This window comes from Bos grunniens, chromosome 5, assembly GCF_055505025.1.
Source record: "Bos grunniens cultivar Pamir isolate PY7600 chromosome 5, Bosgru_T2T1.0, whole genome shotgun sequence".
Classification (NCBI taxonomy): Eukaryota; Metazoa; Chordata; class Mammalia; order Artiodactyla; family Bovidae; genus Bos; species Bos grunniens.
The window spans coordinates 115,017,508-115,045,172 of record NC_141169.1 but is presented as its reverse complement, the minus strand read 5'-3'; the positions used below and the strand labels follow the sequence as shown (position 1 = coordinate 115,045,172).

General features: G+C 55.7%; 1 protein-coding gene across 9 annotated transcripts in view; it reads left to right on the top strand.

Moving 5' to 3' along the window:
• Positions 1-25,488, top strand: part of PACSIN2 (protein kinase C and casein kinase substrate in neurons 2) — a 115,421-nt gene extending 89,933 nt beyond the window's left edge. For 5 of the 9 annotated variants that reach the window (XM_086403149.1, XM_086403151.1, XM_086403155.1 and 2 more), the window contains 9 exons: positions 6,218-6,374; positions 8,275-8,510; positions 10,170-10,325; positions 12,463-12,638; positions 14,528-14,648; positions 17,464-17,585; positions 19,527-19,649; positions 20,049-20,245; positions 23,724-25,488. In XM_086403149.1, the coding sequence (XP_086259275.1) occupies positions 6,281-6,374; positions 8,275-8,510; positions 10,170-10,325; positions 12,463-12,638; positions 14,528-14,648; positions 17,464-17,585; positions 19,527-19,649; positions 20,049-20,245; positions 23,724-23,836 (1,338 nt within the window). In that variant the 5' untranslated portion in view covers positions 6,218-6,280 and the 3' untranslated portion in view covers positions 23,837-25,488. The remainder of the gene's footprint in view (positions 1-6,217; positions 6,375-8,274; positions 8,511-10,169; positions 10,326-12,462; positions 12,639-14,527; positions 14,649-17,463; positions 17,586-19,526; positions 19,650-20,048; positions 20,246-23,723) is intronic. The other 4 variants (XM_086403150.1, XM_086403156.1, XM_086403157.1 and 1 more) reach the window with 1 other exon arrangement.
• The last annotated feature ends 2,177 nt before the right edge of the window (positions 25,489-27,665 follow it).

Here is a 27,665-nt window from a genome sequence, read left to right as displayed (position 1 = left end):
AGCTGATTTTTAGCTTTCATGGGGAGATCTCAAGAACTCATTGGATTGAGAAAAATGAATAAAGGAGCATGACTTCCTTCCTTCCCTGTGCCTCTCGCTGGGCGCTCAGCAACTTCTCAGTCCTCTTGTGTCTACACAGAACGGAATCTCCGCTCCCAGCACCATTCAGGCACTGAAAACACATTAGAGGGTGCCCTCTGTGCTCCTGGCATGGTGGAGGGAGGAGAAGAAAGGCACAGTCCTGCCTGCAAACCCCCCACGTTGCCACATTTTGCACGTGGCAGTAGACACCACTGCAGGAGTAACAGAGAGGGGACCTTCCCGGAGCCGGTGGCATGGCATGGAGCTCATGCTCTGTGGGCCTCAACCTCAAGCCTTCCACAAGCAGCCTTGCCCCAGAGGTCCCTTCTGCTCTTACCTCAGACTTCACCCTCCTCCAGGCAGCCCTGACCACCTAGAGTGTTCCTTCCAGAAGTGGCCACTGTCTGTAGTTGTTACTTAACCCCGAGTCCCACAAAAGCAGAGACCACAACACTTTGTTCACCCCTGCATCCCTGGCCCCTGGCATGGTCGTTGGCACACAGTAGGTGTTCACACCATATTTGTGAGTGGCAAGAGGGTATTGCCAGACCCTCAATCATTGAGTCATGAGTGCTCCAAGAGGTAGCCAGCCAGCTGGCGGCATTGACAGACTGTTCAATTAGGAATCCTGGAATTGTGACAGGCCCTCAGAGATCATCTGATCCTGTCTCCTCTCTTTCTGTTGTGTCTGAATGGACAGCTTGAAGAAATGGCCAGGATTTATTATGTGATGGCTGCCCCCATCTAAAAGCATGGGTACAGCTGAGGGACAGAAATGCAGGCAGAAAGACCCAGTCATTGCTGTCAGGGCAGGGCCAGTTCTTTGTGGCTCCCCTCATGAGAGGAGGTGGAGGGAAGGTGGCCTCATCAGAGAGGGCCAGGGCCTGATGGATTCAAACAAGACAGCCAGGGCCCACTCAGCCCACCTCTGCAGGCCTGTAATCAAGGAATTCCTGAAGGCTCGTCTTTCAAGGTGGTTGAGAAAATCCTGGAGCCTTGGGCATCCTGGAGCAGCTTCGGGTGAAGCATTTGTCGCTAACTCTGTGCTCTTGCCTGGAGGGCCACCATCAGCAGCTTTTCTTTATTGTCCAGTCAGCTTGGCACAGCTGGCTTACTCTTGGACCTTCCTCTCCAGGGTGTAGAGAGGGCAGTTGTCTTGGGCCTGCAGGGTCACAGGTTAAAGGGCATGAGCATTCTGAGGGTAAAATCAAGGTCATCTGTGGCCTTTCTTGGAACCTGCAGGGCTGGTTGGAAGCAGACATATCACCTGAGATTGACCCGGTAAGCCTGGGCTCTGCACCCTCTCTCGCCTCAGCCTGAGGAAGATTCTGGAAGGTGGGATCTGCCTCCTTTCGACCGCATGACTATGAGTGACTTTGCTTCTTCAAACCTGTTTCCTTTTCTGTAAAATCTCACTGCCTGGGGCCATCACAGGATTACATGAGGTGACATGTGGAGCTGCGAGCACGCTGCCTAGCAGAGTATAGGTGTGCTCTATTATGATGCCGCCGCTGATGGAAAACCTCTGTGTGCAGGGCCCGTTACCACGGGGCTTGCAGGCCAGCTGGCCAGGGAGCTCAGCGTGCACCATTGTGACCTGTGTGGAGCAGGCTGCAACTGCAGAGCATGGGGACAGTGTTTGGAAGGGCCCTTGTGGCCCCCAAGTGGATCAGCCAGCAGGACCCTGTGGTGGGGAATTGGTGTCGCCTGTCTGCGGGTGCAGGCGATCTTGTCCGTGGGATTTTCCAGGCAAGAATAACTGGAGTGGGTTGCTGTTTCCTTCTGCAGTGTATGTTTAGTGACTTAATTACTGCCTGGCTGTCCCAGGCTTGCCCCAGGCTGTTTTCCACCAGTGTATTCAGAAAGGGGTCCTGTGTGCCCAGCTCCACCCCGCATTGGGCGTTTCCCACTCTGACTGTGTGCCCACCTGTTGAGGTAAAGAACTGTCTTGCTGCTCTCATGGGCATTCCTCCAAGTCCCACGAGCATGAGCATCTCGCTTGGGCCATTAGTCCTACAGACTTCCACGTCTCTCTGAAGTTACCACTTTACACCTTTGCCCATCTCCCCAAGGGGCCTCTCTTTCATATTGTATTAATATATAGGATTTCCTGGGACATTCCAGATTTTAGTTCCTTGTCACACTGCCTACTTGCCAAACTAGTAGTCAGCATATGAGTATGTTCACTTTGTCCATGTTGTTGGTTTCAGAACAGAAATCCTTAATTTGTGTGTGTGTGTACACTTACAGCTTTTATTTCTGAAATTTTGCTTAAGGGATCCTCTGCTGCCCTAAGTCACAAGGGTGTTTGTCTCCATTTTCTTCTAGTCTCTCTCTGGTTTAACATTTCACCTTTTTATTGAGTGCCGAGACCCAGTGAGTAGAAGGCAGTCAAGAAAAAATGGTCAGTGAGGAAGACAAAGGTCCGTACTGTTAGGGCACAGTCAGAAGGTGTGTGGGGTTGTGTCCTGTGGGCTCTGGTCTGCACACGGGCAGAGGGGCCGGCTAGGGGAGGGCAGGGTGGTCCGGGGCACTGGCCTAGGAGCCCCCCTGTGTTACGCATCAAGTCAGTAGTGAGACAGCCAAAAGCTTCCTTGGGCTCCTGGGGACACCCAGACTCCACCGGGGTTCTTTGTGGTATTGAGCCATGGGCGTGAAGGTTCAAGTCTCAGGGCTGAGGCAGCATGGGGTGGGAGAGCACAAGCTTTGGGGTGTTCTGCCCCATTCTCTTCTCACTTGGGCCACTGGATTCACCCTGGAGCTTTGGTTGTAATCAGGTAATTTGTCTGGGAAGTGGGCTTGATGATCACCAACCAAAGAGAAGGGTAAAAGGAGCAAAGGGGAAGATGTCTGTGACATGACCCTATAGGTTCCTGACCTGTCGGCCCACAGTTCCCATGGTAACTGAGCCAACACTTGGGGTGGACGGGTGGCAGGAGCTGTGCACCCGCATTCACGTTCCCGCGCATCCACTTAGGATCCTGGGGGGTCCCACTGACCTGCTTCCAAATCCTCCAGCCTTCCTGTTTTCTTTGGCCCCCGTGTTCCACAGAAAGGAGCTGGCCAAGGTAAACCAGCTGTGAAGTCAGAGAAGCAAGCCTTCTCCAATGTCCTTGTGAGAGTCAGCTCCAGACTGTTTACACCCAGAGGAGGCTTGAGGAACTGGTGCGACCTGTTTGAACCGCCCTTCCCAGCACCCCTGTAATTACAAGCCCGCTGGGTTTCAGGCAGAGTCCACCGGCTCTGCTCTGATCCCCGATTATGCAGATGTTTCTGCCAACTCCAGCCTCAGACTCCGTTTAGCTGACCCAAACAAACCAAGGCTCATCTGATGCTGGGTTCTCAGGCCTGGGGGCAGAGGACAGCCAGACACACAGGCAGCCCAGAGCCCAGTGGGGCCTGTGGGTAGGAAGGGTAGAGTGGCTGAGATGCGCTTAGGACAGCAGGCAAGCAGGCGGGTCGGGTTTCCGGGGAGCCCCAGGCAAGACCAGGCGGTTGGGTGGAGGGAGGCGGGAGAGTGGTTTCTGGGGAGCTCTGGGCAGGAGGGGTTCTGCTCCTTCGGCCTCGTAAGTCCAGCCTGCGGGAACCACCCCCCGCAGTGCCCGGGAGCCGAGTCCTGCTGCCTCTGTCCACCCCCACCTGCCTCCTGGAGGACAGCCTGGTTCCTTTCTCATGCTTTCCTGCTCTGGTCCCCACTGCTGTGCCCCGGAGTCAGCAGGCTACTCAGACCTACCCTCCAGGGCTTCCCCCTCCCGCACCCCACCGTTCCCTGAGCACGGCACCCCTCCGGATGATGGCCCGACCCTCAAGATGTGTCACTGTCTGACTGAGCCCATCTCCCACGCCACCCACTGCACCCAGCCCCCCTAAGTCTCTAGTCCCCCTGCGCTCTGTGCCCCCCGTGCAGGTTCTAATGGACTTCTCCAAGGGCCAGGTCTCCATGCTGTCAGACCATCTTCATTCTGTCAGCACATTGCCCTCTTCTGTGTGGTCTGCGAGGTGGAGACGGTGATACCTGATGAATGTCCCTGAGTGTGGACTGCAGTGATGGCCTGTCTCCAGCCCACATGCAGCCTTTGCCCTGAGCAGAGGGCAGCAGGCAGATGTCGCGGCAGTGTCTGGGCGCCCGTTGTCATGAACACTCCCCTGTCCCCTTGGCCCCAGCAGTGCCAGCATTTAAACCTGAAACACATGCTTTCAGAAACATCCTTCTCATTCCTTGCTGCTTTTCAGATTTCTAGAGTTATCACTTAAAGATGAACGGTATTTATGTACAATATGTGCCAATGCGAAGGGCTGTACCACTGTGTACCTTGTTAAGAAATATCCTTTCCTTTTCCCTAAAGCTTTTCACAAGGGTTTTGAAAAGCAAAGAGGTGGACAGGTTTCTGCGGAGCCAATGTATTTTAATATTGATTGCCAATTTGAATATTGTTAGTAACAGTGAGATGAAAACCAGGTCTGCATCATGGTTTCATGTCGGCTGACGAGTCTGTGTTGAGCTGTCACTGTCTTAGCTCTTTTTGCCACCAGTTCAGCAATACCAAGTTGTGTTTTGTTGGTTATGTTTTTCACCCTGCTGTAAATTTCAAAATGAAAGCAAGACTTATTTTAAGGGAAGTGAACATGTGAAGTCACTTCTGACTGGTTGTGAAATGCTTGCTTTCTCCTTCCTAAAAAGGGGCCGCTAAAGGATGGAGTTGGAAGCTCAGGTTCAGCTCTGTGTCTTGATGAGCTGCTGTTCCCCAGGATTCTGGTTCCCATGGGAATGGGGCCATCTCAGCCTGTCCAGAGCTCTGGCCTCAAGGACAGCTTTTCCTGAAGGGACCACAGTCCCCTGCTCTCCCGATGCCTGTCTCCGTGTGTTCTGTCTTTTTGCAAGGTCTTCCTGCTGCTCCACTGTAGCCTTGTCTTCACCTGACTAACTCAGCATGAGATGGAGGAACTCAGGTTGTTTGAACTGTTCATAAGTCAGAGGTGCACGGCAGAGAGAGAATTGTGCCCTTATCGGTAGAAGTCGGTACTAGTCTTCCATGTTCTCTAGGAACTTCTAGAATGACCCTAAACAGAGATGAAATATGAGAGTGCTCAGCAAGGCAGAGACCTTTAGAAACTGCGAAACTGGGAAAAAGGTGACTACAGTTTTTAAAGACAGTGGGAAGAAAGGGTTGCAAATACAGTAGATTATTTTTCTGTCGTATTTCCTGCAAGGGCTTCAGTATCAGCTACATGGTATCCTTTCTATTCAGCAGGTCAGAGAATGAAACACATGAAACACTTCAATTTTTCACTCCACATTAGCCACTAAAATTTTCTCAATTACTCTTCTATTATTTATAATTTAGATAATCTAACTCTCCTCTCATATGTGAGAAAAAGTAGTCAAGCCTCATCTTGGCCCTTGTCAAAGCTGATAGAGTCTGAGCTTTGCCATCAAGCCCTGACCTGGAAGCATGTGGAAAACTCTCAGCAGCAGCCCAGCCTCTAGGGCTGCTACTGTGGGGTCCTGACAAACAGCGCAACTTACTTGAGGCTTGGTGTCCTCATCTTAACATGGGGACAGTTATTGGTGCTCATTAAGGCAGAGGCAGTATTTGGCGTGTAAAATACCTCCTGTGGTGCCTGACACGTGGTGGGTGCAGTAGGTGGGAAATAGTATTTGTTGCTCTAATTGTGAAGTAATAATAATCCAGCATAGGGTGACATCAAGGCAGTAGACACCTGAGAACCTGATAATTCCAGTAATGCTCCAAAGGTCTTTAGCCAGGGGTCTGTAATGTTAATTATAAAATCACTTTAATCAGAGCTACTAAAACGTTATGTTTCTATTGTTTTTCATCTTTCTAGTTAGACATTCCCTACTCTGGGAAGCTGTCCCTGGCCCTCAGCCTGTGAGATCCCCCTTGGGTGCCCTCAGCCCCTCACTTCCCTCCCGCACAACCTGTCTCACACTGGTCAGCTTCCCTCCCTGGCCCATGGGCCACGCAGAAGCTCCAAATCTCGGTTTTGTCTGCTCCTGCCAGTGGTAGCTTGTCATCTAACAACACAGGGGACCTTTGAGGTGGGACGGGGCGCAAGCACCCAAGAGCCGGCCGGCGTGGAGGTCCGGCGCTCACAGCGTGGCTCTGTCTCCTAGGTCGGGAACTACAAGCGGACGGTGCGGCGGATCGATGACGGCCACCGCCTGTGCACCGACCTCATGAACTGCCTGCACGAGCGGGCGCGCATCGAGAAGGCGTATGCGCAGCAGCTCACCGAATGGGCCCGGCGCTGGAGGCAGCTTGTGGACAAGGGTAGGGAGGCCACCATGGGGCGTCTGGGGCAAACCGTCCACCCTTTCTGAGCCAGTATCCTCTCTTGGAAGATCAGGGCAGGAGTTTGTCTCACAGTCTGGGAGCTGTGATTTTCTCCCAGCAGCACAGGCCAAGTGAGCTTTCCTCCCCTTTCCTGGGGACACAGGACTCCTGTCTTCCAGCAGCATCCGAGCCTCCCGTGGCAGTCCTTGTCAGCAGGGGACACGCCACGCTTGTCGAGTTAACTCAGAGCAGCTCCTTTGGGGCCGACTCCAGTAGCCTCCTGTCCAGTCAAGGGCCTTGCTGCTCAGCACCATGGTTTCTGGCACCAAGACTGCTTATTTATAAGTTCAGCCAAGTAGCCAGTCAGGCAAGACTCAATGGTGACATCCGGCAAAATTGAACTGGGTCTCCTACATTGCAGACAGATTCTTTACCGACTGAGCTACCAGGGAAACCCGTTATGTGATGCAGGTTTTACCTCCCCTCTGTCCCTTGCAAAACACTCAGACAATTCTAGAGCTCAATGACAGTGCTGCCATGGATGTGTGGATGGCATTCAGAACGTACTTCCCAGCAGTAGAGGGGGAGCGTTATTGACTACAGGATTTCCTGGGAAAGAAGTGGGTTAGTGGGTATTTCTCAGGGTGGGTTTGGAGGGGCTGACCAGGAGAAGCTAGGCCAGGGCAAGGGGCCCCCAGGCAGCAGGGGTCTAGACTAGCTCCATGTCTTTCCCCGGATGTTGACATGGGCGACCCGTGGAGCAGAGTACAGCGCCCTGGTGCAGAGTGGGGTGGCCATGCGCGGGTGAGGCATGGCTGGGGTGGGCCGGCTCCTCCAGGAAGCAGTGGCTGTCGTTATTTTATTTCCGCCTGCCTGAGTCCCTCTCTCAGGATCCAGCTGTCAGCAGTGTCCATACTGCTTACTCAGAGCCTGAGGTTCACAAAGCACTCTTATTTCCGCCTTTGTAGGTCCTGGTCCCTTCGGCAGGACCAGGAGCTGCTCATCTTGTAGACGTGAGAAGCCAGAGGTCCTGAGGGGCTAGCAGTTACTCACGCACACACACCATGTGTCTCTTGTCATTATCCACTCCAGCAGTCATTGTCCCCTGGGAGCACCCTGAGGGCAGGCCCTGTGTCCTCCCATTCCATCCTCAGCTTCTGTCACAGCCCATCTCTCTGTCACCTCAGGCCAGCTACACCCTCAGCAAAATGACAGGTCAGATTAGGAGTTTCCTTCCTGAGAACAGTGACTGAGGCAACCCAAGCAACCTTCCCCGCTTTCTGGAGAGCTCCATCCAGGCCAGAGCCAGCCAGATTCCTGTCTCCTCCTCTCCTTCCCCAGCCCGGGGCTTCCATTCTGCTGAGGGTTCAGGCCTTCATTCCACAAGCTGTTTCCAGGGCCCAGCTCCTCATGGAGGGAATGGGCCTCAGGAGAATGTGTGGTCCCACACAAGGGAAGCCAGGAGCCAGCAGGAGCCTGAGGGGTGGGCTCAGACTGGCCTGGCAGAGAGGTTAGTTCACTTCAGAATGCCCTCCTCCTCTAGCCAGCCTCAAGCAAATCAAAACTTCCAAGATGAAGAAACTTCATCTTGGAGTTTTTCAAGAGCTTAGTGTCTTTACAAAAAGGAAATGTGTGTAATCCCCTGGTTTCCCTAACAAAAGAAAACAGATCCAGCTTCAGTTCCTTATTTTCTTCTTGATCCCAGGAACTGAAAAAGGAACAGCACTAAGAAAAATATCTGAAACAGCCAAAAGGAAGCCTCCCAGCCAGGCAGCCAGACTGCCGGCCTCAAAGCCCAACCTAAGTGCTGAGGGGGCCTCACAGAAGGGAATCCCCTCCCAGGGCCTGTCTGGGCCCCACAGTGCCGAGTGACCCACCAGCTTCTCTCGTGTCCCAGGGCCCCAGTACGGGACGGTGGAGAAGGCCTGGGTGGCTGTCATGACCGAGGCAGAGAAGGTGAGCGAGCTGCACCTGGAGGTGAAAGCCTCGCTGATGAACGAGGACTTCGAGAAGATCAAGAACTGGCAGAAGGACGCCTTCCACAAGCAGATGATGGGAGGCTTCAAGGAGACCAAGGAAGCCGAGGACGGCTTTCGGAAGGCGCAGAAGCCCTGGGCCAAGAAGCTGAAAGAGGTGCATCCACCCTGGGGCCCTGCCCTGCCTGCAGGCCCCTCACCCACCACCTGCTTCCCCTGGCCAGCCCTCCTGCCCTCCCAGGAGTTCCTGCCACTGCCTAGGCACAGGGGGCCTGCTGAGTGCCTCATTGCCATTTTTACAGAACCCTTATCCACCCATTTTCCTGTCCTGGGAGCAGGGTGAGACCCACACACACAGCCTAGAGCTCAAAACTGAAGCACTTCCCCCCCCACCCAGCCCCTGACCCCTCCATGTCATGAACCTTCTGGTCTATTGGAATAGTAAGTCCTGTTTGCCAAAGGTTATCTGAGATGAAACCGTTGTGGAATAGTGCTTTTTAAATTTAAGCAAGCTTCCTAAAACCCAGATTCCCAGGCCCCACCTCTAGAGATAGTGGTCAGGAGGTCAGAAGTGGGGCCTCTTCATGCTCAGTTTTAATAATCTCCTGAGTGATGCTGTGCCTGCTGGTCTGTGGACTACATTTTGAATAGCACGGTTTTAGAAGAGATGTTGGTGGCATGCAGAAATGCTCTTAACCACTAACAAGGTCACTCCCAACCTTGAACTTTTAAATGGTTCTTTCTCTTTTATGAGTTTTTCTCTCAAACTCGCAATGATGCTGATACTCATTATTTTACAAGTAGCAAATGGAAATCATCGAGCCTCACCCAGCCTTGGTTCTCCAGAGACTGTCATACCTACGCCTCAGCCCTTAGCATAGGCAGACCTGGAGCCTGGCCTGCCCCATTGCTAAGGGTGCCCCTACTTCCTACCAGTCCCATCCCCATCACGGACTTCTCTCCGGAACCGCACTGCCTCCCTCCCTCTCAGAGTCACCCCAAGCAGACTTCTGTCTCCAGGTTGTGACAACAGGCTTTCCTTGTCTACTCTGTGTCTTGTCTTTTTTGCCACATCCCCTTTCTCTTCTTTCTTGTCTCTGGTCCCATTTGTGATGACAGACTCCCTCATGAGGCTCTGGTTACAAACTCAGCTTTCTGCTGTAGAATGAAATCTGTGACTGTGGCTCAGTTAAGAAGCATCTATTAAATTACACACATACACACACACACCCCCATATCTATAGATATGTGTGTGTATTCATGTAAAATAGTCGTTAAAAATATGGAATGTGGCCTATAACCCTTTCTCCCAACGTTACACTCCTCTTGTGTTAGGTTTCCAGCTGCTGGGCCAGCTCTTCCCTCAGATCCACACCTCCGTCACAGTCTCGCTGCAGGTCACATGTGTGGCTTTCTCCAGCCGTTCTACGTATGGCTATAGCCCAGACCCAACAGTGCACCTGCCTCTCTTCCCTGCTTGCTTCTCCTCCTCGGTGCTTATCACCTACTCACTTACTCTATTTCCTCTTTCTTGCAGCTGCCTCCCCCAGCTAGATGGTGAGCTGTGTGAAAGCTAGGCTCTTTGTCGAGCACTGTACTCCTTCTGTCTAGATGGTATCTGATGACAGAGCAGGCACCCCGTCAGTATTTGCTGACTGAACTCTGTTTTAATGTGCTGTAATTATACTGGACACACAGCTTTGCACCTGATCTTCCCTGTCCTCTTAAGAGCACAGGCACTGCCCACAGTCTGTGTAACCTTGAGTGAGGATTTTGACCTTTAAATGTGGTATTTGGGAACTCCTTCTCCCTGTAGGTTGAAGCAGCGAAGAAGGCCTACCACGCAGCATGCAAGGAGGAGAAGCTGGCGATATCCCGCGAGAACAACAGCAGAGCCGACCCGTCCCTCAACCCTGAGCAGCTTAAGAAACTACAAGACAGAGTAGAGAAGTGCAAACAGGATGTTCTTAAGGTAAATCGTGCGGATTTTTTTCCACGTTGAGAGCACGTGCCTCACCCGTCCACGTGTTTGCCATGTGACGAGCCTTTGTCACTGCTCAGTCAGATGCATGGACACATGGTTGCATCAGTGCGGTCACCCGCCACCTCACCACAGCCCTGAGTGCCGCCTCAGGGCAGGGCGGCACGGAGCACTGGGCAGGCAGGGGTGTGACTCCTGTGTGTGGCGGGCAGGGTGCGGGGTGGCCGGGGTGGCCGCAGGCAGGAGGTGGGAAGGAGTAGCTCGTGAACGTCAACAGCAGGCAGCTGACGGCGAGCTGGTATGGAGGGCTGTGAGGACCGGTGAGCTTGACAGTCAGGCAAGTAAGGGCTTGGGACATTGCTGACAGAGAACTGCTGGAAAAAGCTTTAAGAGCCTGGGAAAGGAGGGCAGATGTGAGCAAGGGTTCCAGAACCCTTGGCTCCCAGCTTGGCCCCTGGTCCCACTCTTTTCCTGTGCCTTCTTCCAAGGGCTGGTAGTGGCTGGAGGCTGTCACCATCAAGGGCCTGCCCTGCTGCAGTGTCCACAGAAGGAAGTCTCAGCCTGGGTTTGGAGAGAGAGGTGAAGTTAGAGATGAGCTGAGCACTGAGCTTCAGGACTAGGGCATGAAGCCCAGAGGGGAAGCAGGAGTCCTGAGCCTCAGAAGAGCCTCTGAGAGAAATAAGGGAATTAGGCAGTGGCGGAAGAAATGGAGGAAACTTGGAGCGGCTGCCCAGCGGTGTGAGCGGAAAAGCTATGCCCTCTACGAAGCTCCTCACTGCTGCCCCCAAGTGGGGCAGAGACGCTGCTCCAGAGGCAGCAGGGCCGGGCCTGAGGCCGGCCAAAGCTCAGGGAGGGCCACTGCCTGCTCAGAAGGCTCCGCATTGTCATCAGGAACAGAAGAGCAGAGAGCAAAGGCCACCCCCCCATCCATGGTCAAAGCCCATTTCAGGGTCTTGAGAGTGAGACGACTGTGATAAATGGGTGACCCCAGCCCCAGCATCCCTCCCTTTACCCTAGGAGGCCCCATCACGCTGATGGTCCCCTTCACTGTCAAAGTCATATATGGGGGCAGGGAAGACTGTGTGGGTTTCTGACCCCAGGCACATCCCTGCAAGGGAAACATGCTAACTTTAGACTCGTCACACTGTCCCTAAACACCCTCGAGAAAAGGCTACACCTATGTTCGTATTTTCTTTCTGGTGAAACCCCCTCTTGAGGACAGTTGGGAAGGAATAACTGTGTGTCGGGGGGTGTCATCGGGGAGGAAGTTGGTATCGTGGGCTGGAAGAAAGGGAACCAGGACTGTCTGAATGTCTTGGCGCAGCTCGGTGTCCATTGTCTGTCACCTTAAATATCAGGATACTGTGAAGTAGAAGTATTCTGTTTGCTGAAAAGGAAAGTGAGGCTCCCAGAAAATGCACAGCACAAGTCTCCGTGGAGCTCAGAGCCCTGTGATCCTGCCTTAAAGGCAACTGGGGAGCCCCTGCTGCTATGGGCAAGACCCGGGGCACAGCCCTTCCCCATGCCAGAGGGGATGTGGTCACTGGCTCTGAGGGACTGCCTCTTCCCCAGTGGCTGCCTTCTGGGTCTTACTCCAGCTGAGAGGCCTGGCAGATGCCAGGAGTATGGTTGTGTTTCAGAAGTGGAGGGGCTGGAACTTGAACTTGGAGTTCTGTCAGACTCTGGAGCTTGTGCTTTTCAGGTTTTGGAATCTAAGGACAGGGGACTGAGACATTTTTGCCAAGGGTGTCTTTGGAGGTGGAGAGGGCCTCAGGATGAGCCTGGGAGGCCTGGCTGTGTTAGGGTGGGGAGGGCTGTTCATGGTCCAGCCTTGGGGAGAGGGGAATGCCCTCCAGGAGCCATGTGGGGCCTGAAGCCTCTAGGCAGGAACTTAGGGGTGCAGAGGAGACAGATTGGGGTGCTTCTTGGGTGCAGGGTCACCCACAGTGGCAGGCTTCATGTTGTCACCCGAGGAGTAGTCTAGCTGCTGATGGATTTGGACCTGGTGGAGGGAGACGAGGCCCTGGAGGTGGACAGGGTGGTGCAGAGCCAGGCTCGCTCACTCTCGGGCAGAGGGGAGCGGGCTGAGTGGAAATGAGTTCATTCGCGCACCTGGCCCCTGTCATAGAGCAAAGAGAAGTACGAGAAGTCCCTGAAGGAGCTGGGCCAGAGCACACCGCAGTACATGGAGAGCATGGAGCAGGTGTTTGAGCAGTGCCAGCAGTTCGAGGAGAAGCGCCTGCGCTTCTTCCGGGAAGTCCTGCTGGAGGTGCAGAAGCACCTGGACCTGTCAAACATGGCCAGGTGAGTGCCCTTCGCCGGGAGCGTGGGGTGGCAAAGTCAGTGGACGGCGCTTTGGTGTGGAGCTCAGTTGCTGCTCTCCAGACCGGGGGGGCGGTGGTCTTAGAGCCCACCTGAGGCCCTGCGAGGTCCTGCCATCCAGGACGGCTGCTTGCTGGCCCAAGTCTGATGGCCTCCTGCCACACTCTACCAGCTCTGGGTGCAGGGCTCTGCGTCTGGGCAGGGAGGGAGGGCTGCAGCTTGCACTGGCTGCAGTGACGCGTTTGAAATCAACCCGGGGGCAAGTCCAGTAGTCCCCCGGCTGGCGCACCCAGCCTGGGGGTGGCCTTACTGTGAGGACCTTCACAAGCTCCTTTCCATGCAGAGCAGCTGCCTGCCAGCCTGCTCCTGGACTTCCAGGGGCTCGGGGCCTTGGGCAGCACAGTCCGTGAGCCTCTGCTGAATGGAGACACAAGACCATGATATTTCTTCCCCACTTTCCTCATCTTTGGTCCTGTGACACCTTCATCGGGGCAGAGGTCTGTGCTAACCCCGGGCTTCGATGTGTCATGCACACAGCCAAGCCATTTAGAAATGACCTACAAGTCAGAGCTTGTCATCAATAGGGAATTACCTTCTTTTTGTCTCCTAACAATAAAAAAAAAAATGAAAAGCATTCAGTCGTTGTTCAACTGCTATGCCAACAGTTAATGGCTCGTTATGAGTGTCTGTGCAGTTGGTGACATTGTTCCCCATCTCAGTGATGAGGAAGTGGAGGCTGGGCCTGGTTTGGTCACTTGCCCAAGGCTGCCCTGCAGGCAGAGGCAGGGCGGGGCTGCAGGGCTCCTCTGTGTGGAGTAACTGCCTTGCCTCACTTAGTCCTCCAAGCCACCCTGGGGAGCAGATGGTCTAATAGTGTCCTAGGGCTGCCATCATAAAATACTGATACCTGGGCACCCTACAACAACAGAAATTTATTGTCTCACAGTTCTGAAATCAAGGTGTCAGCGGGCCTCGCTCCCTCTGATGGCTCTGGTCTAGGGGAGGATCCTTCCCTGACTTGTAGACACATCCCTCCAGTCACATGGCCATCTTCTGGGTCTTCACATCGTCCCCTCTCTGTCCCTGTGTCCCAGTTTCCCCCTTTGTATAAAAAGGTGGGTTATTTAATTTACAGATTACCTCTGTAAAGAACCCATTTCCCAACAAGCTCTCATCCTGAGACCCCTGGGGTGACACCAGCAGTATCTTTTTTGGAGGACACGGCTCACCCCATAACAGGTGGGTTGTGCCCACTGGACAGAGGAGGGCACAGACCCTGAGAGGGGGAATGACTGCCGGCCACACAGACCAGAAGTGAGAGCTCCGGGACCCGGGGTGGTGGTCCTGTCCCTCACGGGCAGCTTCCTAGGGAGGCGAGCCACTCTGGGCTGTGGAGCAGAAGCAGGAGTCCCCCAAGCTGGCCGACGGCATGTGCAGCCCCCACAGCACTGGCCAGTCTTCACTTGCTGAATGTAAACCTACCAGCTTTTTTGAAGGGATGAGGAGCAACTTTCCTGACACTCAGTTGTGGACCTGGTGAAATGGAACCGCACAGCCTGGGGGCCCCTGTGGCCCAGACACCAGCACCTTCTATATTATCTGACACAGAACAAAGCTGGGCTGTTGCCTCCTGGTTTGATTTGTCAGAACCTGAAGCTGTGGCTTCGATGCCACGGTTGTCATTTTTCCCCTCCTGTGTGCATCATGGCCAGATAACTGTCCAGCGTGCCAGGGCAGGCGTCTGATCTGCACTGGGACGTCGACCCTGATGCGCTGCAGACCGTGATGCTGGCTCTGGGCAGGCCCTGGGCGAGGCTGACCGGTGGCTTTCCCTTCCTTCCAAAAGAGTCATGCTTCTCTCTCTGATTTAGCTACAAAAACGTTTACCGTGACCTGGAGCAGAGCATCAAAGCCGCCGACGCAGTAGAGGACCTGAGGTGGTTCAGAGCCAACCACGGGCCAGGCATGTCCATGAACTGGCCACAGTTTGAGGTAGGAGGACCCACTGGCCTGGGTGGGACCTGGGCCCACAGCGCCGAGTGCTACACTTTCTCCTTCCAGCTCAGAGTTGGCCTGTGCCCTGTTGACGTGGCAGTGTTTCCACACGGTCACCTTAGAAACCAAGCGGATGTTTAGTGTTCCAAGGGGCTTTGGGCACTGCTGAGGGGCCTTCTGAGTCTCTGGCGACGGTGCAGTTATGTTCTTTGTGAGGACTTTGACGGTCCCCTGTTGACCCTAGGCATTCCCTTCATGGAGATGCCCTGGCGGTCCCTGCTCAGCCCTGCAGGATGGCCAGGGAAGGAGTGGCCACAGTGCTCCAGGCCTGGAGGGCCGGGGCCACCATCTCAGTAGCCTCTGGCCCAGGGCGGGCGGGGGCACGGTCTCAGAGTGTATGTTCTTACACAGAGGGTCTTGTTCTTATTTCCTTATATAAATTCAGTCAGCTTTGGTGCGGGATTAGCTTTCTTTTCTCATTTTCATGGGTCCAAGCTATCCAGTGTTTTTACATGCAAATTCAAGGGCCTGGAGCCCTCAGGACTCTTCCAGTCTGCCAATTGGGTTCCCAGTACATGGACCCCTGAGGATCACAGAGAAGGCAGTGGCCACAGTCCCAACACCCTGCCCTCTGGGGGACAGGGCTCTCCCCACATCATGGTAAATCAGGGGCTGGGGAAGCTCTACAGGGCCACTGCTGCTGCCTCCCCCGGGAGGGGCTGAGGCGACCCCTCTGTGCTGGGCTCCAGTCACCTGGTTTCCTCTGACTCGTCACAGCCAGAGCCCAGGCTGCGCTCAGACCTGCCCCACCGCCTCCTCACTGTGGGATGCTGAGCAGGTCCTTTGCCCTGGTTGTGCCTCGGTTGCCCCATGTGTAATATGGGGATGACAGTGGTACCCATCTTCTCTGTGGCCGGGGCTTCAGTGGCCTGGTCCATACTGGCTCTTGCCCCAGGGCCCCCCACACAGAACCTTGTCTAGCCCCATCCTAGCTTGGCATCTTTTCAGCCCTCATACCAGTGCCTTTTTTCTGGAGCTTCTCAAGAAAGCTTCTCCACATGACGATGTGGGTCCCTACAACTGAGCCCTCCCCCTGCCCCCAACAGGGGCCAAGAGCAAAGGCCTAGGGCCTTCCCAGGTGGAAGTGGTTCTGGAAGAAAAAGCACAGCCCCTTCTCCTCCCCCTGGTGAGGGCACTGGTGCACGCACCCCTGGGTTCTAGAGACCCCTTGTGATATGCACCCCTCCAAGCCCTGATTCCCTTAGGACTACAGGTCCCTACTCAGGGAATAGAGTGGTCTGGAAAGGAACACTTGACAGGCAGTCTTGCTGGCATGGGTGTCCTGACCACAGCCCGTGGTGGCTGTCCTCTGTGGGCCCCTTGAGCTGGGAACGCATGCCTGCATGTGGCGCACGCCTGCAGCTCTCACAGGCCTGGCTGGACTTTCTCTAATGAAATGATTTCTTTTTATTTTCCATGCCACAAGGATGAAGTAAGTTCCTATTTTATGGTTAACTTGTTGAATTCCAAATCTCCTGCGGTGTGGTCAGCCCCTGTGGGTCTCTGTGTGGCATCCACGGCCTGGTGTGACAGCATGTGCTGGTTAAAGAACCAAGGCCGCAGTGTGGCCCGGGCTGTGTGGTTGTCCACATTAACAGCAGGCCCTTCCCTTCGCGGTCGGCCAGCTGTCGATCGCACTGGCCCTTGGAAGCCACCCTGTCAGGACAGATGTACATTCAGAAGGTCACTCTGGGGACTCTGAATTCCAGTCGAGTTCTCAGTCAGCTTATTTCAGTTAAGAAGATAGGTGACCTAAGTTTGGGATTGGGGGCCTAAGTCTGCCACCAACTGTAGTGGGCAAGTCACTTTTCTTTCTGGGCCTCGGTTTCCTCACATGACAAATTGGCAGTTAGACTTGATGTTTCTAAGGTGGCTTCTGTAACTACATGTGAGCACAGCTGTGGGCTTGGTCATCCCAAATATTAATTCAGATAAAGTGATTTGGTAATGGGTAAAGTGTTTGGCACCAGGAACCAATTTCAAAAAAAAAAAAAAAAGATAATGGGTAAAGTGGGCCAGGGGAAGAATTCATCACGCGTGTACACACACGTGCTGTTCTCCCCGTTTCCAGCACAGTTGATAAAAGCCTGTTCACATGCTGGGAACAGTGAGCCTTCAGAGACATACACTCTGTGCTTTGTTAGCTCACACATCGCTCAGGTGGAAGAAGACAGCCCTGTGGGGCGAGTGCGACTCCTCAGGGTCCCGAGGGATGCGGGAGCCCCCTGCACCTGATTCTGTTTGCACCCAGGGCCCATTTCCCAAGCCACAGGCTGGCTCAGGTCCCGCACCCAGCTCTCCTGCCTCACTGGGAACGTCAGTCAAGAGATGGATGGGAGGGTCTTTAGCACTGAATGCCAGCCCCTCAGAGGGACTCTGTCTGCTTTGGAAGCATGAGGAAACTTGGCAAGGCCTGGGGTCTGGAGGCTGAGTGTCACAGGGCTGGGGTGGGGTTGGACGGGGAGGATGCCTGGGACTGGGACTCAGGACCCCTGCGTGCTGGCCCCAGTGTTCTCAGCAGCTGTCTGCCCCTGGAGGCTGGCCCCCAAGGAGCACCCACCTTGCACGGTGAAGAGGGCCAGTGGCGGGCATCACGAGCCTGGGGTCACTGGGAGGCGGGGAGGGCAGACGCAGTGCAGCGAGGTGCCACACTGCGCAGGGCCGGCCAGCGGCTCGCGGCCGCAGCGTTAGGCTTATGTGGCCTCAGACAAATGAGCTTTCTGACTCCTCTTCCCTGGTGCCTGTTGCTCAGGAGTGGTCTGTGGACCTGAATCGAACTCTCAGCCGGAAAGAGAAGAAGAAGAATGCTGATGGTGTGACCCTAATGGGCATCAACCAGACTGGTGACCAGGCTTCGCAGAACAAGCCCAGCAGGTGGGCACTGGGTACCTCTGTCCCTGGCAAGGCCCCCTGGGTCCTCTGCCAGGGCTGGAACGCCCCTACCCAGGGATACTCCCCAAAGGGGCCCTGCAGGGAACCCAGGGGCATCTTTCCAGACACTCTGCTGGGCAGCAGCCAAGGGCCTCTCTTGGGAGAATCTTCATTTCACTCGGTGCCAGAGCTGCAGAAAGACCTGGAGAAGGAGCCTTTGCCACAGTGCGCTTTGGGCCCCTTGTGACAGAAAGAATTGATGCAGGGTGCTGTCCACTGTGTGTCCCCAGCGGTGCACACGGGCAGGTGGAGGTGACTGAGGGCGTCCTTCACGTGGAGTCAGGGGCCCTGGCCGGGTGTGTGCTTACCTTCCTGTGCCGTAGGCAGGTGCCTAATTCGAGGGTGGGGCACTCACTGTCCAGTGCCCCCTTCTTCAAAGTACCCCTGCTGAGAGTGTTGGTTATTCTGAGTTTGGATTGAACAGGTGGCACTGAGGTCCTCAGCTCGAGGAGGGTCAGAGTTCCCAGCAGATGAGTGTTACTGTCCTCCGCAGAGCCAAGGCTGCCCCCGGGGCCCCAAGGCCTCCGTGCCCTGCTGAGTTTTAACACACCTCAGGCTCCAGACCTCCTGGGAAGGGTCAGCATGGTTCCAGAGGCCTTCTGTGTTCCTGGGCACTGAAGCCCCCACCCGCGCTCTCTGGGTTGATGTGGCTGCTCGTCACTCAGCTGCTGTGCCAGTGCCTGGGCAGGTGGGCTTGGCTAAGTGACTGCAGGCATGAGCATGTGCCAGGGGTCAGGCCAGCACCTAGGGGTGGGGTAGGGTGGTCCATACCAGCCAGGGCTGCTGCACAAATTCAGTTGCCCAGCACCAACCTCCTGTCAGAAGGTCAGCTGGAGAAAGGTGCCAAAGAGGGGGTAGGGCCTGGTGGTCTCAGTCATGTGGCCCAGATGCAGGCAGCAGGCAGGCATAGGCCCAGTGCCCCTGGCCAGGCCTGAAACCCATGTGGCAGTGGCTGGCCACTGGGGGGTCCCTCTGGTGGCATCTGAGGCATGTCTTCTCCTCCCCTCCCCACCCTGGCTGAGCCATCCACCCAGCACTTAGCGTGCCGGCTCCATGCTGACTGGCTAGGAGATAAGAAGTGTTGCTGGCCCAGGCAGCCCTGGCCTGCAGCTTAGTGGTCGGGCCTGCCTGCTCAGATGTCCGTGGCGGGGTCCCCAGGCTCTCCAGGCCCGTCTTATCTCGTTACCATCTTGTTCTGTGCTCAGTACCTGTAGTCACTGCATTTCATCACTGGCTGTCTTCGCTCAGGCCAGGCTGCAATCAGAGTTCTCTTTGGTCCCCTCTGGGCCTGGCACACAGTAGGCAGTTAGCAGACGGGTTTTTCTCTCTCTCTCTGGAGCAGAAAATGGGTCCTTCCTTTCTTCCTAGAAAGGATTATTCAACAGGCTTTGGTTCTGATTTTGGAAGTTGCAGATCCAGAAGACCCAGGGAGGAGGCTACTGGACCCTTTTGTCGTCAGGACAGGGCACTGGGGGCTGTGGGGTCTGGAGAGCCCCAGGCTGAGCCGCACAGGTTGTCAGCCTGCCGGCCCTCCACAGAGGGCCAGGTGCAGGACTGCAGAGAGAAGCCCTGAGCCCAGATGCACCTGTGCTCCAGCAACAGCCTGCACACATGCAGGGCTCCTGTTAGGACAGGCTATGTTTAGACACAAGGAGGGAAAATGCAAGTCTTATTCTTTCTTAGACACTTTAACCGCATTCAAGAGCCAAAGTATTGCTAAGTGTTTCACTAAAACAATCTTTTTGCTCCAACACACTCCTCCCATTTGACAGGGAGCTGATTTGTCCCTTCAAATCCTGGCCCTGTGTTCTTGCAGCTGGGAGCACCCGGGACCGTGGGGGCTGCCGAGTTGGGGTCCCCTGAAAGCTCTCTCTCTCCCCGTAGTGATCTTAGTGTCCCGGGCAACCCCGAACGGTCAGCGCAGTCACTGTCCAGCTACAACCCCTTCGAGGATGAGGACGACACGGGGAGCACCGTCAGTGAGAAGGAGGACATTAAGGCCAAAAAGTTGGTGAACAAACGTTTCCCTCTGGCTTCCATCTCGCTCCCTCTCTCTCCTCTCTCTCTGTCCAAGGTCTCGCCCCCTCGGCACTCAGGGCAATGCATGAGGCCTGCAGGAGGCAGCCCGGCTGGTGGATGGTCTCTGACTTCTCGATTTCTCAGGGAGGGAGGCACCAGTTAACAGTCTGTGGTTGCTTTTTCTCTGCCCTGTGTTAACCCTCGTCAAGGTCCAGCCCATGAGCACAGGAACACGGGTGCTGCTGAGGGGCCCGCGCTCTGCAGAAGGAGTGCCAGCCCAGCCCAAGGGCTCCCCGGTCTCCCCGGGCGGGGTCTGAGGCTCCGAGCAGGGCCTCAGGCCTCTGCCAGCCCCACGCTCAGGATCACTGGATCAACCCTTTTTTGCAGCGTGAGCAGCTACGAGAAGACCCAGAGCTACCCCGCGGACTGGTCAGACGATGAGTCTAACAACCCATTCTCCTCTACGGATGCCAATGGGGACTCCAATCCCTTTGACGAGGACACCCCTTCGGGGACGGAAGTGCGGGTCCGGGCCCTTTATGACTATGAAGGGCAGGAGCACGACGAGCTGAGCTTCAAGGCCGGTAGGTGGGCGCCCGGCTGGCCTCTGGGGCCACTGCTTCCAGCCTGTCCGTTTGTTCAGCTACACTGGGTCTTCGTTGCTATGCACAGGCCTTCTCTGTTTGCAACAAGCAGGGGCTACTCTGCAGTGGCTTCTCTTGTTGCACGGCGTAGGCTCTAAGCGTGCGGGCTTCAGTACCTGCGACTTCCAGGCTCTGGAGCCTGGGCTCGGTAGTTGTGGTGCAGGGGCTTAGGTGCTCCACGGCATGTGGAGTCTTCCCAGACTGAGGATCTAAGCCATGTCCCCGGCATTGGCAGGTGGATCCTCGCCCGCTGCACCAGCAGGGAAGCCCCAGCCTGCGTTTTAGGTCTAGTTCCATTTGTGAGTTCCCCGCCCCATCCCACCTTCCATTTCAAACATGGCAGACGCCAACACCAAAGGTGAGAAGACAGTGAGGCACCCCGTGCCTTTGCCCAAGACGCCGCCCCAGCCAGGCTAAGGCCTCTGCATAAGAGACACAGATCCAGGCCATCTGGCTACCCCGCAGGCTCCCTGGAAACAGTGCCTGCGAGTCCCCAGGAGAGCCTTTCTCCAGAGGCCCACAGCGGGCAGAGGGGCCCCCAGCACAGTGGTAGCATCCCCATGGCCCCCAGAGCCTCTTCTCGGGGCTTTGCCTTCTGCCCTTCCCTGCAGCCCTGCCACCAACACAGCTTTGTTACCAGTAGCTGAAACCCGGGTTTTATGAAACAGCCTGGATCCTTATCATATGAGCTCTGTATGTGGAAATTTTCTATCCTGGTTTCTATTTAATGCCGGCTTCAGTTCAGCAAATGGCTTGCAACCCTCTGTCTGAAGAGCTCTGTCTTAGAGCCTATCCCCAGAGGTTTGGTCAGCCTGGCTCCAGACGGGCCAGAAGGGAGCCAGGTTTCTTCCTTCTGCTTTGCCCCTCCTCGGAACCACCCCAGATCCAGCATCACCCCTAGCCCTCCACTGCAGGGGTGCTGGGCCCTAACTCAGCCAGCGCAGGCTGAAGGGCTCCCTGAGTCTCCATCTCTGGGGCAGACCCTGTGTCCGGCCTCCCACCCACCCTGGCTGAGAGCTGTGTCTAACAGCGGCCTTCTCTCAGCCCTCAGAAAGTAGCTAGCTACCTACTCCACCCCAGAGCTGGTCATAGGGTGGCTCTGGCTGCTTGTGGGACGTTCTCGTGTGTCTTTAAACACCTTTGTCAGTTTTTTTTGGGGGGGGGGGGGGCATGCCTTGTAGCTCTCAGGATCTTAATTGCCCAACCAGGGATCAAAGCCATGCCCCCCTGTAGTGGAAACGTGGACTCCTCACCACTGGACCAGCAGGGAATTCCTTTGAGTTTCCCGACATTCTTGACTGGGGTTGTTTCCACCCTACTTTGTTTACTTTATTTGTTGGTTGACTGATTTTTAATTTTTTATTCTTTCTGAATTTTTTTTTTAAGTTGGGCCCTGTTGTGCGGCTTGCAGGCTTGTAGTTCACCTGTGAGGGTCCCCAGCAGTGAAAGCGCCGAGTCCTAACCACTGGACCGCCAGGGAGTTCCCTCTAAATCTTATCTTTTGGACTTGTCAGCAATTTTATAGATTTAAAATGTCTCGTTATCAAAAGCAGACTGGAATGAATCTTTCTAATCACCAGTTTACATTTTTACAATTTGGCAGGTTCCAGTTGGTTTTGTCTGTTTTCTGGCCACCCTGAACAGAAGGCAGGCCTGATCACACCTGTGGTCCTTGTCCCCTGGCCTGTCTCCTTGAGAGGCCAGGCTCCTTCTGTCCCTCTCTCATCTCCGTATCCCCTCCACCTCCCAGGGCCTTGGTGCAAAGTAGAGGCTCCTTCTTACTTGAGAAAACAGAGGCTCGGTCAGACTGAAGTAGCACACAGAGCCGTGGGGAGAGTCCAGGACCATGCCAGCGCACTCTGGGTGTTGGGAAAGCTTGGTTTCTTCAAGTCAGAGGACAGATGCTCTGTTTTCTGTGTAATTTTCTTCCCCCCACCCCGCCGAGGTCACATTAGTTCCTGGCCACACCGCTTCCTCCTGTCTGGAGTGTGCCCTGGCTGCTCCCCGCTTCTCTGGGCCTGGGGAGCCTAGGGTCTCCACCTGGTGAGCTTCCCACCACATGCCCCCCTCTCAGAGCTGCTGCCCGTCTGCTTCTGGGAGCCTCGCCCCGCGAGGCCGGATGAGAGGCACACCAGGCGTCCGTGTCGGCCCTGCCGGAGCACAGAGAGCCCCCAGGGTGGGAGGAGAGGGGTTTCCCACTCGTGACGCCCACCCTGCGGCCCCCTGCATCGCAGGAGCAGCGGTGCTGACGAAGTGGGTCCCCAGCTGCAGGCAGAGAGCCATCTCGTGGGAGTCGGCAGCACGAGGACCAGGTGCTCGCCGCGCGCTGGCGCCGACCCGGGTCCTTCCGTGCTTTCGCCCCTAGTCCTCACAGCGCCTCTCAGTCTCCCAGCAGCTCTGAGAGCCCCGGGTGCGGCCCCGCGGGCCTCTGGGTCCACAGAATGAGGAGTCGGGGAATGCTGCTGAACAAGATATAACTGCCGGAGGAAAACGGTGCAGCTAAGCCTGAAAAGTGGGCCAAAATGCCAACGAGAAACACAAAGCTGCAAACTGAACAATGAAGACACCTCAGCAGGCCCATCTTCTGCCAGTTCTCAGAGCTGTCCCTGCGGGCTGGTCACCAGGCCACTCCTTCCTGTCCCCTGGCTCTGGCCTGCTCTGGCCTGCTCTGTCCACCCTGAACAGGAGAAGGCAGGCCTGATCACACCTGTGGTCCTTGTCCCCTGGCCTGTCTCCTTGAGAGGCCAGGCTCCTTCTGTCCCTCTCTCATCTCCGTATCCCCTCCACCTCCCAGGGCCTTGGTGCAAAGTAGAGGCTCCTTCTTACTTGAGAAAACAGAGGCTCGGTCAGACTGAAGTAGCACACAGAGCCGTGGGGAGAGTCCAGGACCATGCCAGCGCACTCTGGGTGTTGGGAAAGCTTGGTTTCTTCAAGTCAGAGGACAGATGCTCTGAGCTCGGTGCTGGGGAGAGAAGAACGGGCCCCCATGCCTCCCACAGCTGCAGTCTAGACACAGACTAAAGGAAGGCATGGAGACCACGGTAGCAGTGCTGGAGGAGACTCAAGAAGACCGTGTGGGCCAGGCCGGGGAGGAAGGCTGCGGGGGGTGGCACAGACCCTGTGGGACGAGGCCTCGGACCTGGCCTGGGCAGTCAGAGGGCGAAATCTTGCAGTCTCTGCAGGAGCTCCTCGGGCAACTGAGACAGGTGTGCTTGAGGGGTACTGTGTGAGAGACGGGGGTCTTTAATCTCTCAGAGCCACCCCCCCCACTGGATACACAACTTCAGACGCGACTTAGTAGAGGAAGAGCCAGGCCCTCATCCTGCCAGGAGAATGCCTACGCCTCCCACCTACGTTAGAGACCCTCAGCGGGCCCAGGGTGAGGGCTTGCCAAGACAGCTCCCTTTTTGTCTTGCAGGGGACGAGCTGACCAAAATAGAGGATGAAGATGAGCAGGGCTGGTGCAAGGGGCGCTTGGACAGCGGACAGGTCGGCCTGTACCCCGCGAATTACGTTGAGGCGATCCAGTGACGGGCTGGTGGGCTGGCTGGCGGAGGGACGGAGTGGAGGTCCAGCAGCTCTGTTAGCCGTTGGCCCCGGGCAGCGGCCCCTCCAGCCAGCCATGCGGGCATCCACTCCTCTTCCTGCAAAAGATGATGGTTCCATTGCTCTTGGCTTCATGGTGTCTCTTGAAGGCAGACAAGCTGGTCATTTCACCTGGAGCTCGGCCCCCTTTCCACAGTGCAGATGGAGAGAGGAAGCTGCAGGACAACAGGAATCACCGCCCCCCCCCGCCCCGCCCCCCACGCTGTGTGTTGGCTTATCATGGATCCGTGTATTCTTGACCTTGTCTTTCCTCCTCTCCTCCACGTCAATGGTAACGGTGGATTCCACTAATCCTTGCTCCACTGATTCCTTTCTCTGACAAGTCCCATCACCTGCTAAAACTTAAATGAACAAACTTACATGCCATTTTGTGAGTGAACACTTTGAGGTTTTTAATTTAAAGGCTGTGTACAGTTACTTTTTTGTATTCCCATTCTTGCTCATTTATACTTAAATTATGACAAAGGTCGATGTCCACCAGTGGTCTTGAGGCAGTGTCTCTGTTTCCCTGCTCTTCTGTTAATCACCCATGCCACTGCCTGGGGCGAGAGCCGGCAGCCTGGACAGGCCATGTTTGAAGCAAGAGATTGCAGTAGAAAGATGGGAACACGTGGCTAGGTTTCCAAGGTGAATGCTCTCCGCGTTTGGGGTGTCCAAATGTGAGTTTTGCAAATAACCTTATGTAGTCCTCTCTAAAGCCGCCATATTTAAAGTCTATTTTCACTCTATTTGTGCTTAAACTTTACTCTTGCAAATTAACAATTTTATCAGTGATTTTTGAAAGGTTAAAATATAAGACTAACGTTTCAAGTGAATGCATCTATAGTTAAGATGCTTTATATTAGACTGTCACGTCTTGGTGTTTATCTGTATATACTATTTGATATTCAGAGAATCTAAAGAGATTGTCTACTGTGTTCATGAGACTGAGCAGCTTTTGACAGTGGCTTCAATTTGTAAACTGCTTGAAGACCATCCGGGCATCAGCCTGGCTGGTTGGCTGGGCCCAGTGGAGCCTGCCAGAGGGACGTCTGTCCTCGCTGGCCAGCCGGGAGTCCAGTGTCCTCAGCCCAGCTAGCCTTAGTCCCCTGTAGCAGAACACTGTACAAAACTCCCGCGTCTTTGCGAGCAGCTGCAGATCTCACTGTCATCCGTGTTCCTCGTGAGCAAAGAAAAGCTGGGTCTCACCCCACAGCACCAGGGTCTCCTGAGCACCCTGTGGCCATCAGGGAGCCGACAGGCTGGGACAGGAAGCTGCCCTGTAACCACGGGCTGGCGAGGGAGGGCAAACCTTTCCTCTGTGTAACTCAGACATGGGAGAAATGGCTGCTGCCACCACAAGCTATGCATTCTACTCGGTGTTTCCAGTGAGCTTGATGTCTTGCTTGGAAAGTGGATGTGTGTCTGTCTGTCCTGAGGATGCGTGTCTATCTGTCCTGGAAACTTACCAGCAGAATCCTCATTCCTTTGCTACAGATGTACCAAAAATTGTCAAGTCTTTTCAGTTTAGGAGTTTCTTTAAACATATAGTATTTTAGAAAAAAAAAAAAATCAATAAACAGTTGATCTCGTGATTACGACCGTCTCTGTGCCGTGCGTGTGCCTCCCACCCACACAAGCTGGTGGATGTGTCTTCACCAGCGTCTGGAGCCAGGCAAGACCCCAGGTGCAGGAGCACTGCCCAGGGCCCATGTCCCTGCTAAGCTAGAGGCCGGGGAGTCGAGGCACCCCGGGGTGCTTCCCTCCCTCCAACCTGCTTCTCTGTGGTCTCGGTGCCCCCAGCATGGGCAGCAGGCTGGCACTTCCCTCCCCTCCCCGAGGCCCAGACAGCAAGACCAGACCAGAGACCACTCACGGCCCGAGCTGCTTCGAAAACGTGTCCTGAGCACCTGCTGTGCGTCAGGCCCACTTCAGTGGCATCATCTGTAAAGAACTGCCCAGCTCCAAATACGCTGCGAGTGAGGTGGGCCCTGCTCTCTGCTTCTGAGGAGACGCTGAGCCCATCGAGGCTGCCCGCTGCCCCTGGCAGTCACCAGCTTCCAGTTGCACCTGGGGAGGCAGCCTCTGCGAGACAAGCGGGGTCAGGGCAGGCTCCCAGTCCCATGGCCTGAGCTGAGCTGGCCAGTCCTGGGCACTCCGTGAGCTCATGTACTGCGGTGCCAGCCCACTGGGGAGGCTGGAGTCCCCATTTTACAGAAGACACCCCGTCTGGAAACAAGTCCAGCGCCCTGCCCAAGGTCCTACGACAGAACTGTAGTTCAAACCTGCATCTGCAGGATTCTTGAGGGCGAGCCCGTTCTCGCTCCCTCCATCAGTGGATAAAGAACAGGGCGGCTGAGCAGGAGGAACCCTCACAAGTCGGAGTGAAACAACCTCTTTTCTCTGCTTCCTGTGCCCCCCAGAGCTCCTGCAAGGAATCCTGGGAGGCCTGCTGCCCTCTCCTGTCCTGGCCCTCAGGGCGAGCTGGAAACCTTCACCCACCCCTGGGCCTCGTCCTCTCCAAGCCAGAGCGATGCCTGCCCCCCATGGAGGTTAGACTCGGAGTCACAGGCCGCAGGTGCCTGGCACCACGTCCCCCGGCCCCAGTCAGGACCCCCTGGCATCCTTGGCCACCCCTCCTTCACCCTCCATGCTGGGCCACCAGGTCCCCTTTGCCTCTGTCTTCCCTAGCCCCATTGCCACTGCCCTTCTCCCCCCAGACCATGGCTGCATCCACACCACGCCCAGGGGACCCTCAGCAGCCCACCCCAGTCCCCTCAGCACATGGGGGGTGATATTCCATGCTCTCCAAGCCCCCCCAGGTCATGCTCAGAGGGCAAATGATCTCTGACCTAGTGACCCGGACAGCCGCCCCCTGTGCCCCTCACCAGCCCTTTCCCCAGACACCTGCAGGAGGTCTGTGCCCCTCTCAGGGGTTTTCCCTCAGCCGAGCGGGCAGTGACCCCTGGGCTGACTTGTCTCTGGAGGGAGTGAGCAGAAGGGGTGGGGCCAGGCACAGCACCTTAATGGACAGACCTGGGGCTGCCTTTGTGGGGAGGCTGAGGCTGGGGAATAGAAGCTGCTGAGGTCTGAGGCTCATCCCCCGCCAGGCAGGGCCACTGCCAAGCACAGGGCCAGAGGACCCAGGCTGACCCCGCACTCCTGCGGGACAGGCAGCTTCTCAGCCTGCTGTTCGCAACCAGCCTGGGGCTAAACATGAATCAGCTACACACCCGGCCCTGTGCTGAGCACCCCTCCCTGCAAAGGACCTTAGAGACTTCCTCACGATGATGAGCCCCATTTTATACCAGAGAGCTTGAGTGGCTTGCATCACACCACACAGCAAGTCAGGGGCAGACGTGGGGTCCAAACTCCAGTGCCCGGCTCCAAAGGGCACTTGTTCTCAAACATCTAGAGGGCTTGTTGCAGCGTAGCTTGCCAGGCCACATTCCAGAGTTTCTGAGGCCCAGAGTCTGCATATCTAACAAGTCCCCAGGGGACGCTGACCTGGGGCCACACTCTGAGCAAGACAGAGCTGCCCTAAGTACCCGTATCTGTGCGCTCCGTGATTTGTTCACATGACCAGCAGATGCTCCTAAGCCAGCTCTAGGCCACAGGACCTGGGCCCTGGGGACCTAGAGATCAATCAGCCACAGTCCGGGCCAAGGAGGCAGGGACAGTATGGACAAAGAGAGCCAGGGAGGGGACTTCCCTGGTGGTCCAGCGGTTAAGGATCCGCCTTGCAATGCAGCAGATGTCGGTTTGACCCCTGGTT